The sequence below is a fragment of the Betta splendens genome, chromosome 9, assembly GCF_900634795.4.
Source record: "Betta splendens chromosome 9, fBetSpl5.4, whole genome shotgun sequence".
NCBI classification, from domain to species: Eukaryota; Metazoa; Chordata; class Actinopteri; order Anabantiformes; family Osphronemidae; genus Betta; species Betta splendens.
The window spans coordinates 5,596,750-5,615,803 of record NC_040889.2 but is presented as its reverse complement, the minus strand read 5'-3'; the positions used below and the strand labels follow the sequence as shown (position 1 = coordinate 5,615,803).

At 44.9% G+C, this 19,054-nt stretch overlaps 1 protein-coding gene across 2 annotated transcripts in view; it reads left to right on the top strand.

Moving 5' to 3' along the window:
• The first annotated feature begins 620 nt into the window (after positions 1 to 620).
• LOC114861724 (proton myo-inositol cotransporter-like) overlaps positions 621 to 19,054 on the top strand; it is a 28,321-nt gene continuing 9,887 nt past the window's right edge. The window contains exons 1-5 of one of the 2 annotated variants that reach the window (XM_029161257.3): positions 622 to 764; positions 856 to 1,402; positions 6,771 to 6,930; positions 7,350 to 7,558; positions 18,508 to 18,616. In XM_029161257.3, the coding sequence (XP_029017090.1) occupies positions 883 to 1,402; positions 6,771 to 6,930; positions 7,350 to 7,558; positions 18,508 to 18,616 (998 nt within the window). In that variant the 5' untranslated portion in view covers positions 622 to 764; positions 856 to 882. Of the gene's footprint in view, positions 1,403 to 6,770; positions 6,931 to 7,349; positions 7,559 to 18,507; positions 18,617 to 19,054 lie in introns of both variants that reach the window. The other variant, XM_029161255.3, reaches the window with a different exon arrangement.

Sequence of the window (19,054 nt, the reverse complement as noted above, 5' to 3'; positions counted from 1 at the left end):
TTAATTGATTCTCTGTAATCTGTATAATACGGTGTGCTTTGCACTTTATTCAACAATAAAATGAATTTGATTCCCTTTCCAAGTCAATGACTAGCCTTGTGAAGACAACACCTTCCTCACAGAAACATACTAGTGAACTAGCTGAGGTGATTAAAAACAAATGTGTTGAATTTTATCTTATCTTTTTTTCCTCCAAGATAGAGCTGTCGTAACTAAATATGGCCGGTAGGAGGCAGCTGTTGCGCTGGGCCAACAGCAGCCTGTTGTACAGTTAAACATTTTGATACAAATTGTTGTTAAATGTATTTTATTTACAGTATATACTCAGGTAAACCCATAGATGTGTTAATGTATAATATATATAGATAAAATGAGAAATGTTACTGTTTTCACCATGTTGTGACATATAATTTTAAATTATTTATTTAATTAGCATAAATTAGATATTTTCTATCTCTCAGGCCGTATTTTACGCCTCCTAACCTAGGCTACTAGGGCTAAAACCTCTCCATATAAGATTCTCATGTCCACTCCAGCATCGTGCTTCCAAAACAATGTTTCTTTGCGTCATGCCGACGCTGGTCGTGACGAAGTGTTCCACTACACTCCTCCTATCCCACCTCTCCTCTCCGCTCTTCTTCAACGCTCCCATCAGGACCACGGGGATGTGAAGCATTGATAAACACAAAGCTGGAGCTTTTATTTTGTGGGGTTTGGATAAAAGACAGTAACTCCAGACTAAGGGGCTGATTTTAGTTCAGTGGGTGAGTGTGTTTTTGTTTTCTTTTTGTCAAGCATTAAACACAACTCAGCAGCCCTCTCCTGTGTTGTCTTCCCCATATGTCGCGGAAGCAGGTCGACCATGACTACAACCTCCGTAGTATGAGCAACCTGATGGGCGAGCGGCGGAAGAAAGTGAACGATGGGGGAGAGCGGAGTCTCATCAAGGCTCCGTCCAGCTCCAGCATCAGCAGCCAAGGCGCCTCCGCTGGTGCCTCCTCCTCCTCCTCCGCCGCCGCCGCCGCCACCGGGGACCTGGAGAGGGCTGCGCGGAAGCAGTTCCAGCAAGATGTCACCCCCGGCTTCGTGTACGTCCTGGCCGTGTTCTCCGCCCTGGGCGGCTTCCTGTTCGGCTATGACACCGGGGTGATCTCCGGGGCGATGCTCCTGCTGAAGAGGGAGCTGGAGCTGAGCGCGCTGTGGCAGGAGGTGCTCATATCCAGTACTGTGGCCGCGGCCGCCCTGTCCGCCCTGCTGGGCGGCTTCCTCAACGGGCTCTTCGGGCGCAGAGTGTGCATCCTGCTGGCCAGCTTCTTCTTCACCGTCGGGGGGATCGTACTGAGCACCGCCCCCGGAAAAGAGGTGCTTTTGACGGGCAGACTCATCGTTGGAGTCGGTCTCGGTAAGACGCGTTCAGAACGGCTTCTGTTCTTATAGAAATGAGACAAGGTGACAAAGTTAGATTCACGTTGTATTTAATGGCATGAGACGTAAGTACAGTTGCACTTAACTGGAAACCAGAAAAGTTACCTCACCCCAGTGCAGCAGATGCTTTATAGATTTGTGCATGATCCCTTTTCACTTGTTCTCCATTAAAGTTCAAAGGTCATCAGGTCTTAAAGCCCTTTGCAGTGATTTGGTTTGTTGTTGTCCCTCGTCTCCTCGTTTCAACACACTCCACAGTTTGTAATTACACAGCATGGCCCTCTGCTTCAGGCTGCACTATCTCCATTATTACCATCATTATCAGCTTTATTAGATTTGATGTGCTACTATTAGAGAACAACCAATAAACTCCTCCTAATGATAAATAAATAGGAGGGAAATCAGCTGCCCAAAGTAAAAAAAAGCTCTGAACACAGAGAGCTTGCAGGAGCCTTTAAGTGTTGATCAGGTTACAGTACGTCTATCAGTGACTGATGTCAGATGAACGTATGTGACTGGATGCACACTGTCACCCACTCTGCTCCCCTTCCCGCATTAACATCTTTGCTTTCCCCTCTCTCGACTCGTCCCCCTCCCCTCCGCTCGGCGCTTGCTCTCACATGCACTCTGCCTTTTGATCAGAATTCAATGGAGCCCAAATTATTCCTAGTGGATGCTGTTGCTCGTGAGTCACATCCTCTGTAGACGGGGCCGTTAAAACTGGCTTTCAAGGCTGAGCGCCACTTGTTCTGTTGAGAGTAGGGAGCACTCTCCTCAGTGATACATGGGGGGATTGCAGTACATTCTTCCTCAGTAAACCACTGGAAAGGAGACTTAATTCTTAACTAACCCTCCCCAAACGAAGTGAAGAGCTTTGTGTTTACTTTACAGACGTACTGTAGCAATTAGATTTCAGCTGACATTTGCATTCTGACCCAGTTTAGGACCATTTCAGCTGCTTCTTGAGGATTTGTTATGAATCATAATCTTTAAGTCAATAATGTATATTTGCATGTTTGCTTATTCATTACTGCTGGAGAAATATTGAAAAACAGATGATGAGGAATTATAGAAAGAACCCATGCTTCAGTTTATGTATTCATTAGCTTTTTAAGTATTTTGGAATGTATGTTGATTGCAGTATAAATGTCTCATTCTGTCATTAAAAACTGGTAAAACCTGGGAACAAGAAGTGCTAATATAAAAACACTCACCACAAATATGGAAAAGATCCTCATGGACAACCTCAACATAGGACAGGACAGGAGTTTCTATGTCCTGTGGTGGAGACACATGTGAGCCCCTTGATGATCCCGTCCAGCGTTTTTACAGGTTTTATCGCTTAGAACTGGATTGTAGCAGTGGCTGTATGTCTCAGTGAAAACAGGACCGGAGCTTTGGGTTGGATAATAACAATTTTTTATAACAGTCAGGAAAATCTTATTACTGAGGATCAAATTAAAAGTAATGCTATTAAGATGCATTGAAGGACCTGTTAGAGCTCTTATACGGTGTTTTGCAATGTTAACTCAAACATCCAAGTTACAGTTTATCTTCATACAGTAAATGCAGCTTTTATGCAGCTGTTGCCCTTTTCAAATATTTGCTTACCTGTTACCTGCTGCTGATTATATTCTACTGCAGTCTGATAAACAGACCACTGCTCACTTACACAATTCAAAATAGCAGTAAATAAACACACAGGAGCTCTGGCTGCTCACATGCGAAGGAAAGCGCTTGCGTCATTTCAGCTGTTTCATTACACTGTAAGCGTCGATGTCATTAGAAGCCTCCCCGTTTCCTGTCACCACCTTTTCCGTCATGCTGATCTTCATTAGGCTAAAATGCACCAGACGAGCCCTGCTCCATAATGAAGCCCATTCTGGCCTGTGGAGGCGCTAATAAGGAAACATTTTTCACTGCGTGCCATTAGGCGAGCGCGTCACCTGTGCGCTCGTTAACAGCCGCTGCTTCTCGGGAAAAGCTAATTGCGTAGCATTTCTGAACCAGCGCTCTGCAAAAGGTCACGGGGTGTTTGTCAAAGCAGAAAAGGCCACACGCCACCAGGCCCCGACTCAGAAGCTGCTGCTGCTGCACGTCTGCTCGCTGCTCGTTACTGTCGCCGCTGCGTGAGCCGCTCCTCGTCTGTGCACCAGACGCTCCGGACTGACAGCGGTTTGTTACCTGACTTGGCAGTTACAATCAATTAGGAGGTTTCTGCTGCTTGAACAAGATATTTGTGGAGTTACGACCTTTCATCCACTTAAATACTGGATGTGAAATTTTGCATGACTTATTATGTCATAAGCATTGCAGTTTACTGGACAGACCTCCTCATTACCACTGTGTGACAATGAATGCTATCAACATACCAGGCTAAATAACATTATGACTATTTGCATATTTGCATGTTTGAAATTGTAGTCAAACTAGCATAGCTATCGCCTCACGTCGTTAAACTGGTGGATTTTCTCCATTTTGGTAAAAATGGTAAAACCTCCTGTCCGTTTTTTGTAAAGTAATTTGATGCTTGGCCTGCAGCAATAGTCACTAACCATTTCTTCACACACTTGAGAGCAAATAGAGGCACTCTCACGTTTGTATTATCATGCTTTCAGCCTTAACTACCAGCAGTTGCAAAGTGTTTTGTTCCTCGGAAACAACAGATAAAACGTCTGCAGGAAAATACAAGTTGTTAATTATATTGTGATGAATTTAATTGTAACCCAGAGGCTTGCTAATTAATTGTTGCTTTATGTACAGGAATTAACTCAATTCTCATTCTGACTAAATGCGAACTACATGTACATGTGTTCGTTCATGTGAATTTTCGTGTTGCTAAAATGCTGTGTTTGGAAAATGAGTCGTTCTTGACATTTGTATATTTTGAGCTTCTTCCAAAATGGTTTCGTAAGAAGGAGACATATTGTTCTGTATCACTAATCACACATTGAAGATTCACATTTCAAAATTGGACTCATACAGTATAACATGTAATAATAAGCTTTAGAGAACCAAACCTGGTTTGAATTAAAAGACTACTGATACGATAAAAGGCCACAGCCTCCCTTAGTTTAAAGCGTTCATGCTTGTTGCCTGTTTAAAGGTCAAGAGCACCAAGAGATTCTCCCTTTACAGGATGTCATTCATCATTCTTCAGAGATCTTACAGTATCTGCTTTTCCTTCCACTGTGACAACCAGCTGCTTAGCAGACAACCTCCTGTCTGTCTTTCCGCTACATCACAGTGAATGTATCTAGTGAAGTATCTCCCTCGTACTCTGATCAAGTGAGTCAGCCCGGGGCTTTGTAGCGCGTGCCTAGAGGCTGCCTTCACAAGACCAGACACATCCTTTGTTTAAGTGCTCTGAGCTGCTTTGAGCCTGAGTCTGACCAGACGACGACTTGGAGGAAAGAAGAAAAAAGAAAAGAGTAGGACTGGGAGCTGTCCCTGGTGCTGAAAGGAGAGCTCATTAACGAGACAGGGAACAGAGTGTGACTGTGTTTGGAGGGGATTCACGTTCAAGCTAGTGAGGAAACGCAGCCTTTAGTTGAGCTAATCTTGCCTGTTCGCTATGCAATTTCAAACGCATAGAAAACGTTGCTCCATTAATTGATGCACTGAGAGTCTAGGTTTAGCAGATAAATCAGCATCAATGTTTATATTAAGTACGAGTGATAATATTTTTAGGACCTTTCTATATTTCTGCCTGTGTGTGTCCGCGTCTCCAAACATCGCGGCCTTCTTCGTATGGGTGCATTTACTCAGTGTGGTTGAAGATGGGCGTGGGTCGTCAAACCATCAGTGTCTCAGTCGCGGTGTCAACATCAGCTGTGTCTGGCAGCTTGTGATGAGCTGGACAGAGACAAGCTGTGATACATATGTCTGCAGAGAAGCAACAGGGGGAGAAACTACAGCAGATAAAAAAAGGTGGAAGCACGCACTCAGTTGTTGCCAAAAAACAAGGTGAAGCGCTTGAGGACTGTTTGTGTTAGTAAGCGCTGCATGTGTTTGCATGCGCGTTGATCTGCATAATGCCACTCGCGTCTCCAAACATACAGTTCAAACCCGCCTGATCAGCGCTCAGCTGTCAGACGGAGACCCCTGAAAACAGAGCCCATAGTTTCTGTGTTTGCTGCCGCTGCTGATTAAGTGCTGCGCAGATTGGCATGAAATCTACCTGCTGCTGTGTGAACGTGTTTAGTGATTGTATTCAGGGGGAATCTATGAAACTGCATGCAGTTACAGGAAATAGCACATTGTTCACTGCATGGTGCTTTTTCTTTCAATGCACAGTGACATCATGAAGCGACACAAGCTGTAACTGACGTGACCTCATTCATTGCAGACAGACCTGTGCACACGTACAGTCCTGTTCTGTTCCTCTGCCGTTCATGCTGTGATCGTGTGGCGTCTGTCCTTCAGCAGCATCTCTAAAACGTCCCAGCAGACAGACTTAGTGCCAAAGAGCAGTTGATTCGATTTCAGCCATGATTGACTTCTCGGATTTCCGCTGTCAGATCATAATCCTGTTTTCATAATTAAGATAAAGTTTGACACTGGAATTTGTGTTGCTACACTCTGTTTGCGCCAGCACACGATCTGTTGGTGTAAATGAGCCTGCTGTATGTTTTTCTATGGGTCTGAGCCGTGACTTTCCCCTCTGACACCGTGCGCTGTGGGAGGGGTAGGGTGAGGGGGGAGGAGTGTTTATTTTGAAGTTAAGGTTTCGGATCGCCTTCTCCTGTCAGTCATCGATTTGTCTCCCAGAGCTTCCACAGCACCGTGCCTGCTCCGAGACAGCGCGCCTGGTTTCCATGGCAACAAGTGGCCACGCAGTCACAGCAGCCATCGAGGGCAGGGTGGTGACAGTGGGAAGGGGGGGACAGCGGGAGATAGGATTCAGTGGGGGGGAGGGAGGGAGTGGCAGACTATTAATAGAGCTTATCAGGAGCCAGCTGCAGAGAGCTGAGGTCTCATGTCACCTCATCAGACACATCCTGTGTGTGTGTGTGTGTGTGTGTGTGTGTGTGTGTGTGTGTGTGTGTGTGTGTGTGTGTGTGTGTGTGTGTGTGTGTGTGTGTGTGTGTGTGTGTGTGTCATGACTTGTGCCTCAACATCAACAACAATGACATCATGTGGATGTAAAGTAAACCAAGGAGATCCAAACACCTGCCTAATGCCAGTCATGTTTCCATGACTTGTGGCTGCTCATTTGTAATGCCAGGCATTATATCACTGGCGTTCACTTGAGTTTCAGCCTAACACTGTCTTGCTGTCGTGGTGCTGATTTTTGCCGTCTCTCTCCCTCTCTCTCTCTCTCTTTCTCCCCCCCACTGTTGCAGGCGTCGCCTCCATGACAGTGCCTGTGTACATCGCTGAGGCCTCTCCTCCTCACCTCAGGGGTCAGCTGGTGACCGTCAACACCCTCTTCATCACCGGAGGACAGTTCACCGCCAGCCTGGTCGACGGGGCCTTCAGCTACTTGAAGCGCGATGGGTGGAGGTCAGCACAAACCAAACAAATCAGTTTCTTCCTCTCGCGTCAAATGACAGTTTATTGTTACTATTTATTATCATCTCTCCCCCTCAAATTATATAGTTCAGTTTATGTAGTTACCCTTTATGTTAGATTATTATAGGAAGTGTATTGTTGTCCTAGCAACCAGTGCACCTAAACATCTTTATAATAACACTATTTAAATGCTTAATGCGAATGCTCAGATTATTTTTAGCAGAATAAGCTGAATCCTTGACATTTTCCACAGTGTTTACTTTTAATGAGCTAAACCGCTGACACTTGCTGCCAAACATCTTAACATGAACTGAATGTACAGGTTCATCATGCAGCGATTTAGGATTTCCTGTGATGCTAATTACCCTCCTCACCTTATTACCCTCCTCACCTTATGCCCCCCCCTTCAGGTACATGCTGGGTCTGTCGGTGCTTCCCGCTCTGCTCCAGTTCGTGGGATTTCTGTTCCTGCCCGAGAGCCCTCGCTGGTTGATCCAGCGTGGCCTGACCCAGAAGGCTCGCCGCGTGCTCAGCCAGATCCGAGGCAACCAGAACATTGACGAAGAGTACGACAGCATCAAGAACAGCATCGAGGAAGAGGAGAAGGACAGTGGAGGAGGTGAGTGGATGGAAAGTCTATACTGGAGCAGAACCTGAGCAGCGTCTGTCAGCTGCTAATCAGACACTACAGGCCCAGAACTGCCAAATCCTCAATCCTGGATGATGTAGCGTTACCTGGTGTGAGACCAAGTTCAGTTTCAAACGTCAGCAGACATTTCAGCAGCGTCTTAACAAAATCAGAAGATCAGAAAATAAGTGTGTCTGTTTGCGGTGCCAACAAACAACCTCATTTTTCCTTAATAAAGGAGTCAATAATAATCTCAGATGAGCTCTGATGCCGTGCTGCACGCAGTGTAACTAGTTTTCTGCACAGCAGCAGGACGAGGGAAAGCTTGATGTCTTGTGGAGAGGCTGAAGTTGCGCTGCCTGTAGCTTTTGATCTAACAATCTGCTGTGACTCTGCTCCTTCTTGTTTGCTCCTTTGCTGCAGTTTTAAAACAAATTCACTGTCAAGTAGTGAAAATAGTGAAAAAAGGATTGTGTATTCCTCTAAAGGATTCTATTTACATTTTAGCTTCGTTTTGTCAAAAACTTGAGGACCACTTTACAGATCAGTCGTCCTTTAAATGAGAGAACTGCTTCCTGTTGCGATTGTGGGAGAAGTTGATGTGATGGAGTGGACAGTGAATGCTTTTGTCTCCGCTTCATCATTGCTGACCTTTGTGTGACCTACATGATGCAGACAGAGTTGGACAGGCTGTCAGAGCAGCGTCTGCTTCAGCTTCCTAAGCTAATTCCAGACCGCGTGCGGTGCCCTCGCCCATAACTGTGGCTGTCTTTGCCTTGGCTCTGATTTTATCTGGGTTTTGCCTCGACCAGTGCGAGGAAGCGCTCTTTAAGATTCAGATGCAGGCACAAACACGTGCCCGTGTACTGGCATTTACCCACAGTTTATCATACGCTTTATCTGCCATCTGTTTATGTTTGTGTGAGAAGGGGAGACCAAAGTAAAGTAGGATTGCGCTCACAAAGGGAGACATTATGCTCATTGGCACAGACAGAGCATATGGTGCTGTGAATCTGATGCCTGCTTGTGTCTGGAAGTCTTTATCTCTATTAAAATCCTAGTCAGGTTTTAGACTGATATGCTGCTGTGTCCTCAAATGCCATAGCAAGACTAGATCCAAAGAGTTGGATTCAGTTTTTATCTTTTAGTTTCTCTTTTAAACACCAACACAACAATGGTTTCATCCTTCGACTAATCAGCCTTGACAACAGAGATGAACAACATGTTCCTCTCGGGAGCAGCCTGATCCACTGGGTCACCATCGCCACACCATCATAACACCATCAATCACGCTCACATATTTACACGCTGATGCATACAATACAAAGCCAGCGCAGCGTTCCTCTTGCGAGGCTCCGCGCGTGTCCAAGAGGTCCTTCCATCCTGTCACAGCACCATCATCGGCTGCTGCTACAAGCAGAGACACAGCAGGTGAAACCTGCAGACGCCTTTTTCTCCTGGAGCAACTAACACTTGAATTCAATGTGAAATCTGACTAATGGACCCAGTGTCCAGACTCCACTCACTAATTATGATTCGCATAGCAATAAACTGAAGAACGTACCCGATTATTGTGTAAACAGTGCAGTGTTGATCTTCAGGATGACACTAATGACTTATAGCTCAGAGCCACGATAATTAGAAACATACCATTAGTCTGTAATGACAGTCGCTTTAGGACGAACTCACTCAAAAGCCTCTTTCCCGGGAAACTGTACCGCACTTATGACTAAGATTTCCCACTAAGTGGCTGCTTCTCCTTAATTGTCAAGAAAATATTTGATCATAATTGTGTCATAATCATATAGATCAACATAAGAGTCGTCCTTGGGCTGCAGAGGCTGCAGAGGCTGCAGAGACGAAACACAGAATCACAGGGCAAATAAAATAACCAGTGTAAAGAGCCAGTGTTAGCTGATCGATGCTATTTGTACAGTTTAAAGATTGTATGAAGCGTGTGTTGAAAGCAGCCTGTCACATTATCATTTAGAAGACCACACTGTCTCCATCCTCAACCTCCATATGTTGTTTTTTTATTCACCGTACTTGAGATTATTGCACAAAGTAGCTCTACCTTTGCTGAATACGCTGTTGCCTTGTTCACGCTTTGTTCTGTGTAAGGAAGCGAGTTCCTACATTACTCACAGCTGTCTCCAGCAATTAAAGGGAATTTTTATCACTGTGAAGGAACTTGTGGTAAACAGTACTTTGTGTGTCTGTTAATGTGAAGGCCACGGGGTGAGGAAGAGCAGGTGCTCCATCAATTTACCTTTGTTGCCCTTTAGAATTATTAAGCCTCACTCCTGAGTGAAGGACTGTCACAGGATGAACCTGCTCCACTCCTCAAACCTTTAATTAATCTTTTTCTTTGTGTGTGTGTGTGTGTGTGTGTGTGTGTGTGTGTGTGTGTGTGTGTGTGTGTGTGTGTGTGTGTGTGTGTGTGTGTGTGTGTGTGTGTGTGCTTGCATTAGTTATTACCTGGTAAAGCAAAGACACACCTCAGCCCTTGGCTGACATGTCGGTTGCCATGGAAACAACACTTCTCACTTTCCTCTCACCTCAGCTGTAACAGTGATTATAGTGTATATAACCCTAACTCTCTCTCTCTCTCTCTCTCTCTCACACACACACACACACACACACACACACACACACACACAAACACACAGACAGTTAACACATTGTGAATTTCCAAAGGTTTCACCACATGGCCGTCATCACCTCCTCTCAAAGTCTAGTCAGTGTCCTATTCCTATTTCTGATGCAGTTTATGCGGTAAAATCTTCAAAAATTCAGATTCTAACATTTGCATAGTTGGGACAAAAATCTGCTGAGCAGGAGGATAACATTAACATTTGATTAAATGATATTGTTTTAATTGTTTTAACCATCATTTTGAAGCAAGTAATCTTTAACTGCTAAAAACACTGAACCCGGTGGCTTTTATGGCTCAGCCTGTATGATTTTACCCAGACTCCATCCATGTGGTTGGCTCACATTCACTTCATCTGAGTACCACAGCCTTTCACTTTAGTAATGAACTCAGAGAGGTGATGTCCCAAGTCAACGAGCGCTGATAACCGTATTTCCAGGCCGAGGTGGAGAGGATCTAAGACAACCAGAATGTCAAGGGGACAATTGAGGTGTTGGAACAGCAATTATGACGGAGGAGCGACATCACACACCAGCCCTGTCGGCCATTACACTGTCATTTGTTGTGAGAAACTACAAATTGCACTTCAATGAACACATTGATTTCTTTAGACAGGCTTGTTTGTCCAATTCTTTTTGTTTTTGTTCTTCTCCATGTACAAAACCCGGGTGATGTGTGGACACTGAGTGGTTGAAGAGTAGATCACTGTGCTGTACACACCTGTGGAACTGTACAAGACATTTAATGTAGCATGGAGACACAGTATGAAGGATAATGAACATTTCCTTGATTTCTAAGATTTGAAAAATAGAGATGAAAAGCATGAAGCACGTTTGACATCAGCTGAGCACCCTGCAATGAGTGCGTTATGTAAGATGGCACAAAGGGACAGGCAGTAATCAAGATGAATGGGTCCAATGCTCACAGCTTCACTCTAAAGCCCTGAAAGCGGACAGAGCTCGTCTTATTTACATTATCCCAATATCTGGCAAGGTGACAGGACTTAACCTGATGCTGTACTGAGCCTGACGCTCGTCACCTGAGGTCAAAGCAGCAGCCTGTTGATGGCTCTGAGCAACAACATTTCCTCAAATGTTCCTGCCGTGCATTTAAACTCATTTCATAGCATCTAAAATGTTATTATTTGTGCTCATATCACACAGGCATCGCCATGTTGCTCACAGCCAATACAGTGAGCCAGCTACTCACATCATATTCCCAATTCTCCCACTGGTCATTAATAATTGACATTATTTGAACTTTTTATGAATCTCCTCTGCTGCCTGACGGCTGCTGAGGTCGCTTCCATGAGGAAATCAAAATGACACCAAGGCAAGTTTTAGGACCACACCTACTTTTCAAATTTTACCATAAGCATGACTGCCACAGTACAAAGCCATATTCACAAACCAAATGAGCATCGCCGGCATTAAAGATGACTTTTCTATATGAATGGTTTGCGTGGCCGTCAACTGTGTCCAAGATCTGCAGCAGTCGAGTCACTATCTCGCCTCTCAAATGAGACTTTGTTTAATCTCAACATGCCAGAGGCTTTGTCTTCTCAGCTCATCTACTTTTCAATAAATGTGCTTTCTGCTCTGGTGCTCCTCGTTCCCTCTCCACCCCCTTGTTCCGAATCCAAACGGGCTCAATATGTTTACAAGGGGTAATATGAGCAAATATTTTCATATACTACCGGTGGAAATGACACGGTGGCCCGTGCTCCTATCCGCTCGGATAACAAGCTAAATGCAGGCTTTACGAGATGGAGTGAAAGCAAATGAAACCGTGGTCCCAACTGGGAAATGACCACAGAGGCTACATTAGTAGAGGATGCAAAGAAAGCAGATTAGCAAATTATCCTGGCCCCACATCAGTAATTGATGATTCTCCAAAAATGTATATATGAATACACTCACTACAGATTCAAGTGAGTCAGTATTTCATTGTTGTTCTTTATTCATAATTCGCTTCTCAGCAGGTTTGTTGCTCTTTAAAATAACAGCAGCCGTGTGGAGGTTTTAACAGTGTTTATAATGTTTAGTTAAAAATCTATACAGTCGATACTGAGCAGAATGGGAACTGCTTTTTCAGCAGAGAGAGGGGAAAGTCAGGGGTTCAGCGAAAGACGAAGCAGCTTCCATCTTGGAAAGTTATTATCATGATCCTGGGGCCGATGGTCGTGGTTTTCATGAGGATAATTCTTCCTACAATCGTTGTTTGTATGTTAATGCTTTCATATGTCTTTCTGTTTAGGACAGTAATAAAAACTTCACTCTTAGTTTTTAAGATGTTTTAGCTGTTACAGTTTAATATGAATAGCTGTTCTTATAGCATTAGAGCTTTGTCTGCTCACATTTCATGAACAGGTAGAAGAAGTAAAAATGAATTTTGTCCTGTCTGCATCAGAAAGTCTTTTATAGATTTTAGGTAAGCTGCAATTTTCAACTTCGAATAATTGTCACTCAAGTGGAGAAGCTGCAGTAATGTTTTTTAGCAGCTTTTGGCTCATTTGAATCTCAGGTACAATGTGATTGAAATAAAGGCTACTTACACTTGCAGTGAAATTCCACCAAGTGTCTTTTCAAGGTCCCGAGCCTTCACGTGCAGCGGCAGCAGAGCGAGCGTGACTCATTCAGAGATGCCTCATTGGATTAAAACGCTCGGTGAATTGGTACGTTTTGGGCACGGCGGCCCCAGCGAGCCTTGAGTCAAATCAACGGCAGTGGTTATGACTCAGATGTTCCCTCCGTAGAAAGAGGTTTATTGGTTCCGTACAATACATTCTTTCAACATCAGGATCCAAACAGGCAGATGAGAAGATGATCTGTGTTGTTTACATTAGGTGTGCATTCAGATGTACGTATCAGAGGGTCCAGGCTTGTATTTCAGTCTTTCTTTCACCCCTCAGATCATTCTCGTAGCCTCTTTCTTCTCTGCATTTGTCGTTTCATGTTCACAATATTGTTCCGCCCTCGTATGAATCAGCCAGACATGAACTGAACTGCTGGCTCATCTTTTGTGGAGACGCTGCGAGCCGCTGCCTCCCCCTCCGTGTGCAGCAGTTGTTCTGTCTCACCCAAAGCCACTGCGCTTGTTCCAAGGCTGCTCAGACAAGGGGAGCGAGTGACTCACGCCGGAGGAAACCGTGTTCAAAGAGATCTTGACCAGATCAAATGCCAGGAGTTCTTTAATGCTAAAGTCCTTTCGCCTCCAGGTGAACGATGTTGCTAAATTTGTAACTCCAGCTTTGTTGCTGATGTGCCTTGAATGGGAAAAAGCAGGTTTCTCAATCAGATCCCAGGTCACACCACCCAGTGACCCTATAGGTCATCTCTGCCATCCCCCCCCACCCCCAGCCTTTGTGGTTTAACACACACCTCTGCCAATGAGTCCCATAGAAAGACTGATGTCTCCAATCACTCAGCTTCAGTGACTCATGTTTTTCATTACTCGTCTTCTACACAGATTGATGCACAGATTGAGCCACTGTCTGCATTCAGAATATGTGCCTTCTGTTTAGCGATTGACTCTTGACTTAAGTGGAAGGTGACTGAGCAATCACATCTTTCTTCCAGCTTCCATTTAACTTATATTCAATTCGATCTGGACTCAGTCGTATTTACAGGCAACTCAACTGAAGAAGAAACTGTTTTTCTTATTGTAATATTCAGCCCAGCTGATACACACTAGCCTGGTGTGACTCTTTTTTGCCTAATCATCATTCTACATCATATCCTGCATGTAGTCTGCATGCACAGAGCCTCAGACTCCGGCCGTGGTGCATTCTGGGTCACACTCATTACCTGGTCATGCTGTGATAACGCCTTAAACTACTGTAAACCTGCCCCTATTAGCTGCTGTGCTGCAAAAGAGTAGTGAAGAACACAAGACTGTGCTCTGCTCTGTTCCCAGAGCAGCTTATTAATAATTGAGAGTTTTGCAATGGCAGATCTCTCATGATTCCCCCTCTGTGCCTGCGACAGACTCCTCATGGGTAGAGACGACTCTTGAGCCTCTTCCTTTGCCGCTGTACATTTTAGATCCAAGGCAGCCGCACTATGTCCCTGTTTTAAAGTGTGACGATGCATTGATGCCAGTGCAAATACGATAGGAGGAATAAAATCCCTGCGTGGCAGAGAAAACAGGTCATGACAAAGAAGAGAAACACAATATTTCTATACAGTATGTGTGTATTCTGTCCCTGGTAGTGTTTCTCCTATGGGCTGGCCTGTCATTATACAGTGCACTGCAGTATAATATGGCGTGATACAATATATAGTGTATAATTTCTGTGTCAGTGTGTGTTTGTGTGTCTGTTTATCCCATTCGTTATGTTCGTAGTGGTGTCTTTCAGGACTACCCACCACTTTGGGGGCAGCTTAGCAACAGTGGCAGCTGATTTATTTATATGCAGTAAATGGGGGGAACGTCTCTATCCTTGACTTTACTTTTCATGATTTTGGGGTTATATAACCAAACATTCTTAATACCTTCATCTGGTCGTCTGGCAGAATTACTGCATCTGTTTCTTTCTTAGACTTATCTTTTGCCACGTGGCGCCTGTGAGATTCTAAATCTCCTGTGCTGCATCAGTTCCATCCTTTGATGTGATTAGACTTTTCACTGTACAGTTGATCCTGTTCCTGGGTCAGTTTGCTATTCCACTGCTGCGTCCCTCCAGTCTTTGACCACTATCTACCTTCTCCTTTTTATGCATCACTGTGCTGCTTAGTTTTGGTACAAAGGGTAAAATCAATGCTGGAGAAATTTTGGGGTGTGGGTTTATATAAAGGTGCTGACTAAGCGCCTCCCACTCAGACATTTGATTTTTATGTACTGTACCAGGTTACTTCAGGCTTTTCTTCAGGCTTTTGAGGTTATTCTAGTGCAGCTGGCCTAAAGAATCATAACTGGGTGTGATAAGTCCTGATCATTTACAATTCAGTGCCTTGAGTACATTTAAATTGGCTGCTAACTGCCTTCCAGGACTAAAGGTGTAAGTCACTCTGATAAAGATTTGTGCAGAATCACTGTGATGACAAATTATTGATGGGCTGATGTAACTTTGCCGCACACCTGTTTGCTTGTGTAGCTCCATCCTTTGCTCCATCCATCCATCCGTCCATCTGTCTAGCTATTGGCTCCTGGCAACCACTGGGCCCTTGGTGGCCTTAGATAAACACAGCTGCTCCTCTGCATCTGCAGACAGGAGTTGGAGCCGCTGATAGGACTGGATCAGCTGGTTCTGCCTAAAAGTGGGCTCAGACATGGATAAAAGTTGCTGGCAGCGTCCGCCCCCCAGTGAGTCTGCAGATTTAGGGGTGTGTTGTCAAGTAGATGATGGTCTTAAACATTACACAGGCTATATGAGTTTTTAGGAGTTAGCTTGTTGTGTTTTAGAGGTGTTTTTGTCAAAGCAAAGCTACTCTATTAATCTCATGTCAATCTATTTATGAGTAATAGCTTTTAAAAGTGATTAGTTCTGACATTAGGAATAATAAAGCAACGCTGTGAAACACTGAATAGGCTACACAGCTGTTCCATTCACTACCTTTACCTTATCATTAGCAACAATCTGTTCTAATCCTGACTGTTTAGAGTGTGAGGCGTCTTGATCATACACTGGAGGAAGTGGGGGGGGTGAATGGAGAAATTTGTGGAAGGCATAATTAGAGGGCAGATGGAAGTTGAGGAGGACTGCAGATTGCCTGCTCAGGCTTCGGCCCCTGATTGCAGCTCGCTTGGTTACATAAGTGAAGTCTGCGTCCACTGTGACGACACTGATTGAATGGATAAGAGGTGTTATTCCTGTCTACTATAAAAGTAGTGGCTCCTCTCATATCCATATCCTGTAACTCTTCCCGTGATCCCATCGACAACTTCATTGCACCTTACTGCCTTTGATTGGCCATTGCATGATATCAGCTTTTCCCATCCTGATACTATTGACAGTGTCCTGACCAATGTAAAAATACATCTCAGTGATTTTCTGAGGACTTACAAACCGGGATGACAATCAGTAAGAGTAAAAGTGTGACCGGATCCCTGCAAGAGACGCTGGGGAGCGAACTGCCAATAAGGCTTCTCTTCTCTTCAGTGTGAACAAAGGGAACCAGCATCATTGGTGCTTAATTGGACCTTTCATAGACAGTTGTGATGGGGGGGTTCCCAAACGCAAGAAACGGTGCTAATTGGAAACTGCATCAAAGGGGAAGAAGAGAAGACGGTCGACCTGGATCTTGTTAGAAATTCATTTCCAGTCTTCCCTCGTCGCTGCACAAACAAACCTTCTGATGCTCTGAGAGATGCTGTATTGAGGTGGTTAATCAAAGAGGTACAGTGGAGGTGGTGCAGCCAGTGTGTGAAGGCAGACATACAATAAAGTGAGTTTATAAGTCCATTCAATGCCCCTTTTTATGAGCACTAGTATTGTTTTTTCTTCCTACACTTCACTGTTGACTTCACCGGCCAGTGCTGCCTTGTTTTTCCCATCTCTCCACCTACACCTGAGCGGTGTTCAGGTGAAGAAACAAGGCTTTGTTGTAATTCTATGTGTGATAAAAAAGGAAAAAAGGAAGACTGAGATTGTATATTATTGACTTTATTTAAATAGATGTATGAGGTAAATTTATACTTTTATCTCCATTGACTTTGGCCCATGAATCCTGCTTTTTCTTCATGGATCTGCATTGGAACATGATCCAGGTTGGCACCGTGGAAATGGCACAGCCCACACACAGCGACTTCCTCTGATGGGCCAAGATTTGGATTTGTTTCATAAAGACCATAATGTTTAAAGCAGGAATTTGTCTCCTGGTAACATAGTTAACGTTCATCTTCCCATCTTCAGCTCTTTAGATTTTTCTACTGTACCACAGGAAGAACTTCCCTCCTTCCACATGTTGTCATGCCTGTCATGCCCACATGTGTCACTCGCATGACAGGCCACTCTACTCCAGTACCGTCCTCTTTCTCAAGCAGGCCTTCGCTCCTGGCTAATTTTCGTCCTGCCCGGTCAGAATTCTTGAGAGTAGCTCCTGTTGATGGAGTGATTCTCCACTTGTGGATAATAACCCTGGTGGTGCTTCTGGGCAAATCAGTCAATAACCCGTGCTGTTCTTGTGTGCTCAGCAATTTTGCTGCAAGGCTCTAAGAGGCCTGGAGCTGCAGTCTTGAGATTCTCCTTGAGTGGCGGCTTGTTAACCAGTGACGCCTTCACGGCCACACGATGTAGTGGTTCTAACCTTTTTATTCATTGGAAGTGAACCCCATACGAAGCTTGGGATTGGAAACGAATGCTGCCATATTGGGTATGCGCTTCCTTCCCTTTGTAGGGCTGTAATTCATCCAAATAGAGGTGTGATCGTCAGTACAGCTACTACAACAGCGTGTGCAGTGGGTGTAAGGGAACATGAAGCAGATGGTGCTTGTGTAATATTAAATACATTGTAACTATTGTTATGTTCAAATTCCAATGCAGTTCAGTTGATTGTGGTTGAATTTATAGACAGTACACAGTAGAAAAACCTTTTGGCTTGAAAAGCAGGCTGAAGTGTTAGAAGGGACTTTCTTTGCTAAGCTCTGCTCATCAAACAGCTAAAGGAGATGAGATGTTCACTGGTCCAGAGTCCTCCCACACACAGCTGCTCCCAAATAATCAGCTTGTGTGAGTGTCATCTCATACGTACAGGCCCGCGCTCCCTTGTTGTCCTCACGACTCGCCTGCATGTACTTGTGTTGGTCAACGGGTCGTATGTTCCCCCTGCGTGTGTGTGTGTGTGTGTGTGTGTGTGTGTGTGTGTGTGTGTGTGTGTGTGTGTGTGTGTGTGTGTGTGTGTGTGTGTGTGTGTGTGTGTGTTTCTGATCTCTGGGCACCGTCTCTTGCTTCGTGCCTGTCCGCTCCCTCTCTCCTCCTATTAGGAGTTCTCCTCCCAGTGGAGCTCACCTGTCTGTGTGCGCTTTAGATCAGAGCCCGGTTCCGCTGCTGAGCCGACAGACCAAAGACGGGGTCAAATTGATTTTTATTTTTTCCTCCTAAACTAAGAAATCCACCATCTGAAGGAGAAGAAACACTGCTGTGCTTAGGCAGGAAGTGTTCCGTGGTTAGAGGCAGCAGCAGAACAGCGTCTGGAGTTTACAAAGCCTCAGCATCCTGCAGGAAAATCCCGCAGTGGGGCTCTGGTCACGGAATGAATGTAACTTATTATGGATAGGACTCTATAGACGCATGTCCGGCAGCCATGTTTCAAACTAACCTGAGCCGTGGCTTTGCTTGTGTCTCCAGACGGCCCGGTGGTCTGGCGGATGCTGACCTACCCCCCCACCCGGCGAGCCCTCCTGGTGGGCTGTGGTCTCCAGATGTTCCAGCAGCTGTCAGGAATCAACACAGTCATGTGAGTGCAAACACCAGTCACTGGCCGTGACATTTTAGTAGATTTCGGTCCATCTGAGTTTTTTAACATGCAGTTGCGATAACTTACAGTAAGTTACAGCAATGGAAATAACAAATTGAATCCCGAGTGAGGGTTTGTGAAGGACAGAGCCAGCAGAGATACAGATGTCTCCTCAGACTGACTGAACGAGGTCACGCGCGCACACCTCATCAAACACACACGCAGTAATGGTATGTGCTTAACCCAGGGCTGTGTCCATTAGCCATTACCTCCGATCAAAGTGGAGAGTCTGCCGTTGAAAAGAGAAGTGTGTTCTCGCCCTCGGGGTTAATCAAAACAGTGATGATACAGGACACATTGGAGCACAGTATTAAATCCTAAAATACTCCTTGCAAGGCGCTTTTCACCTGGGAGCGGTCGCCGCAGCGCGTTGCTGCC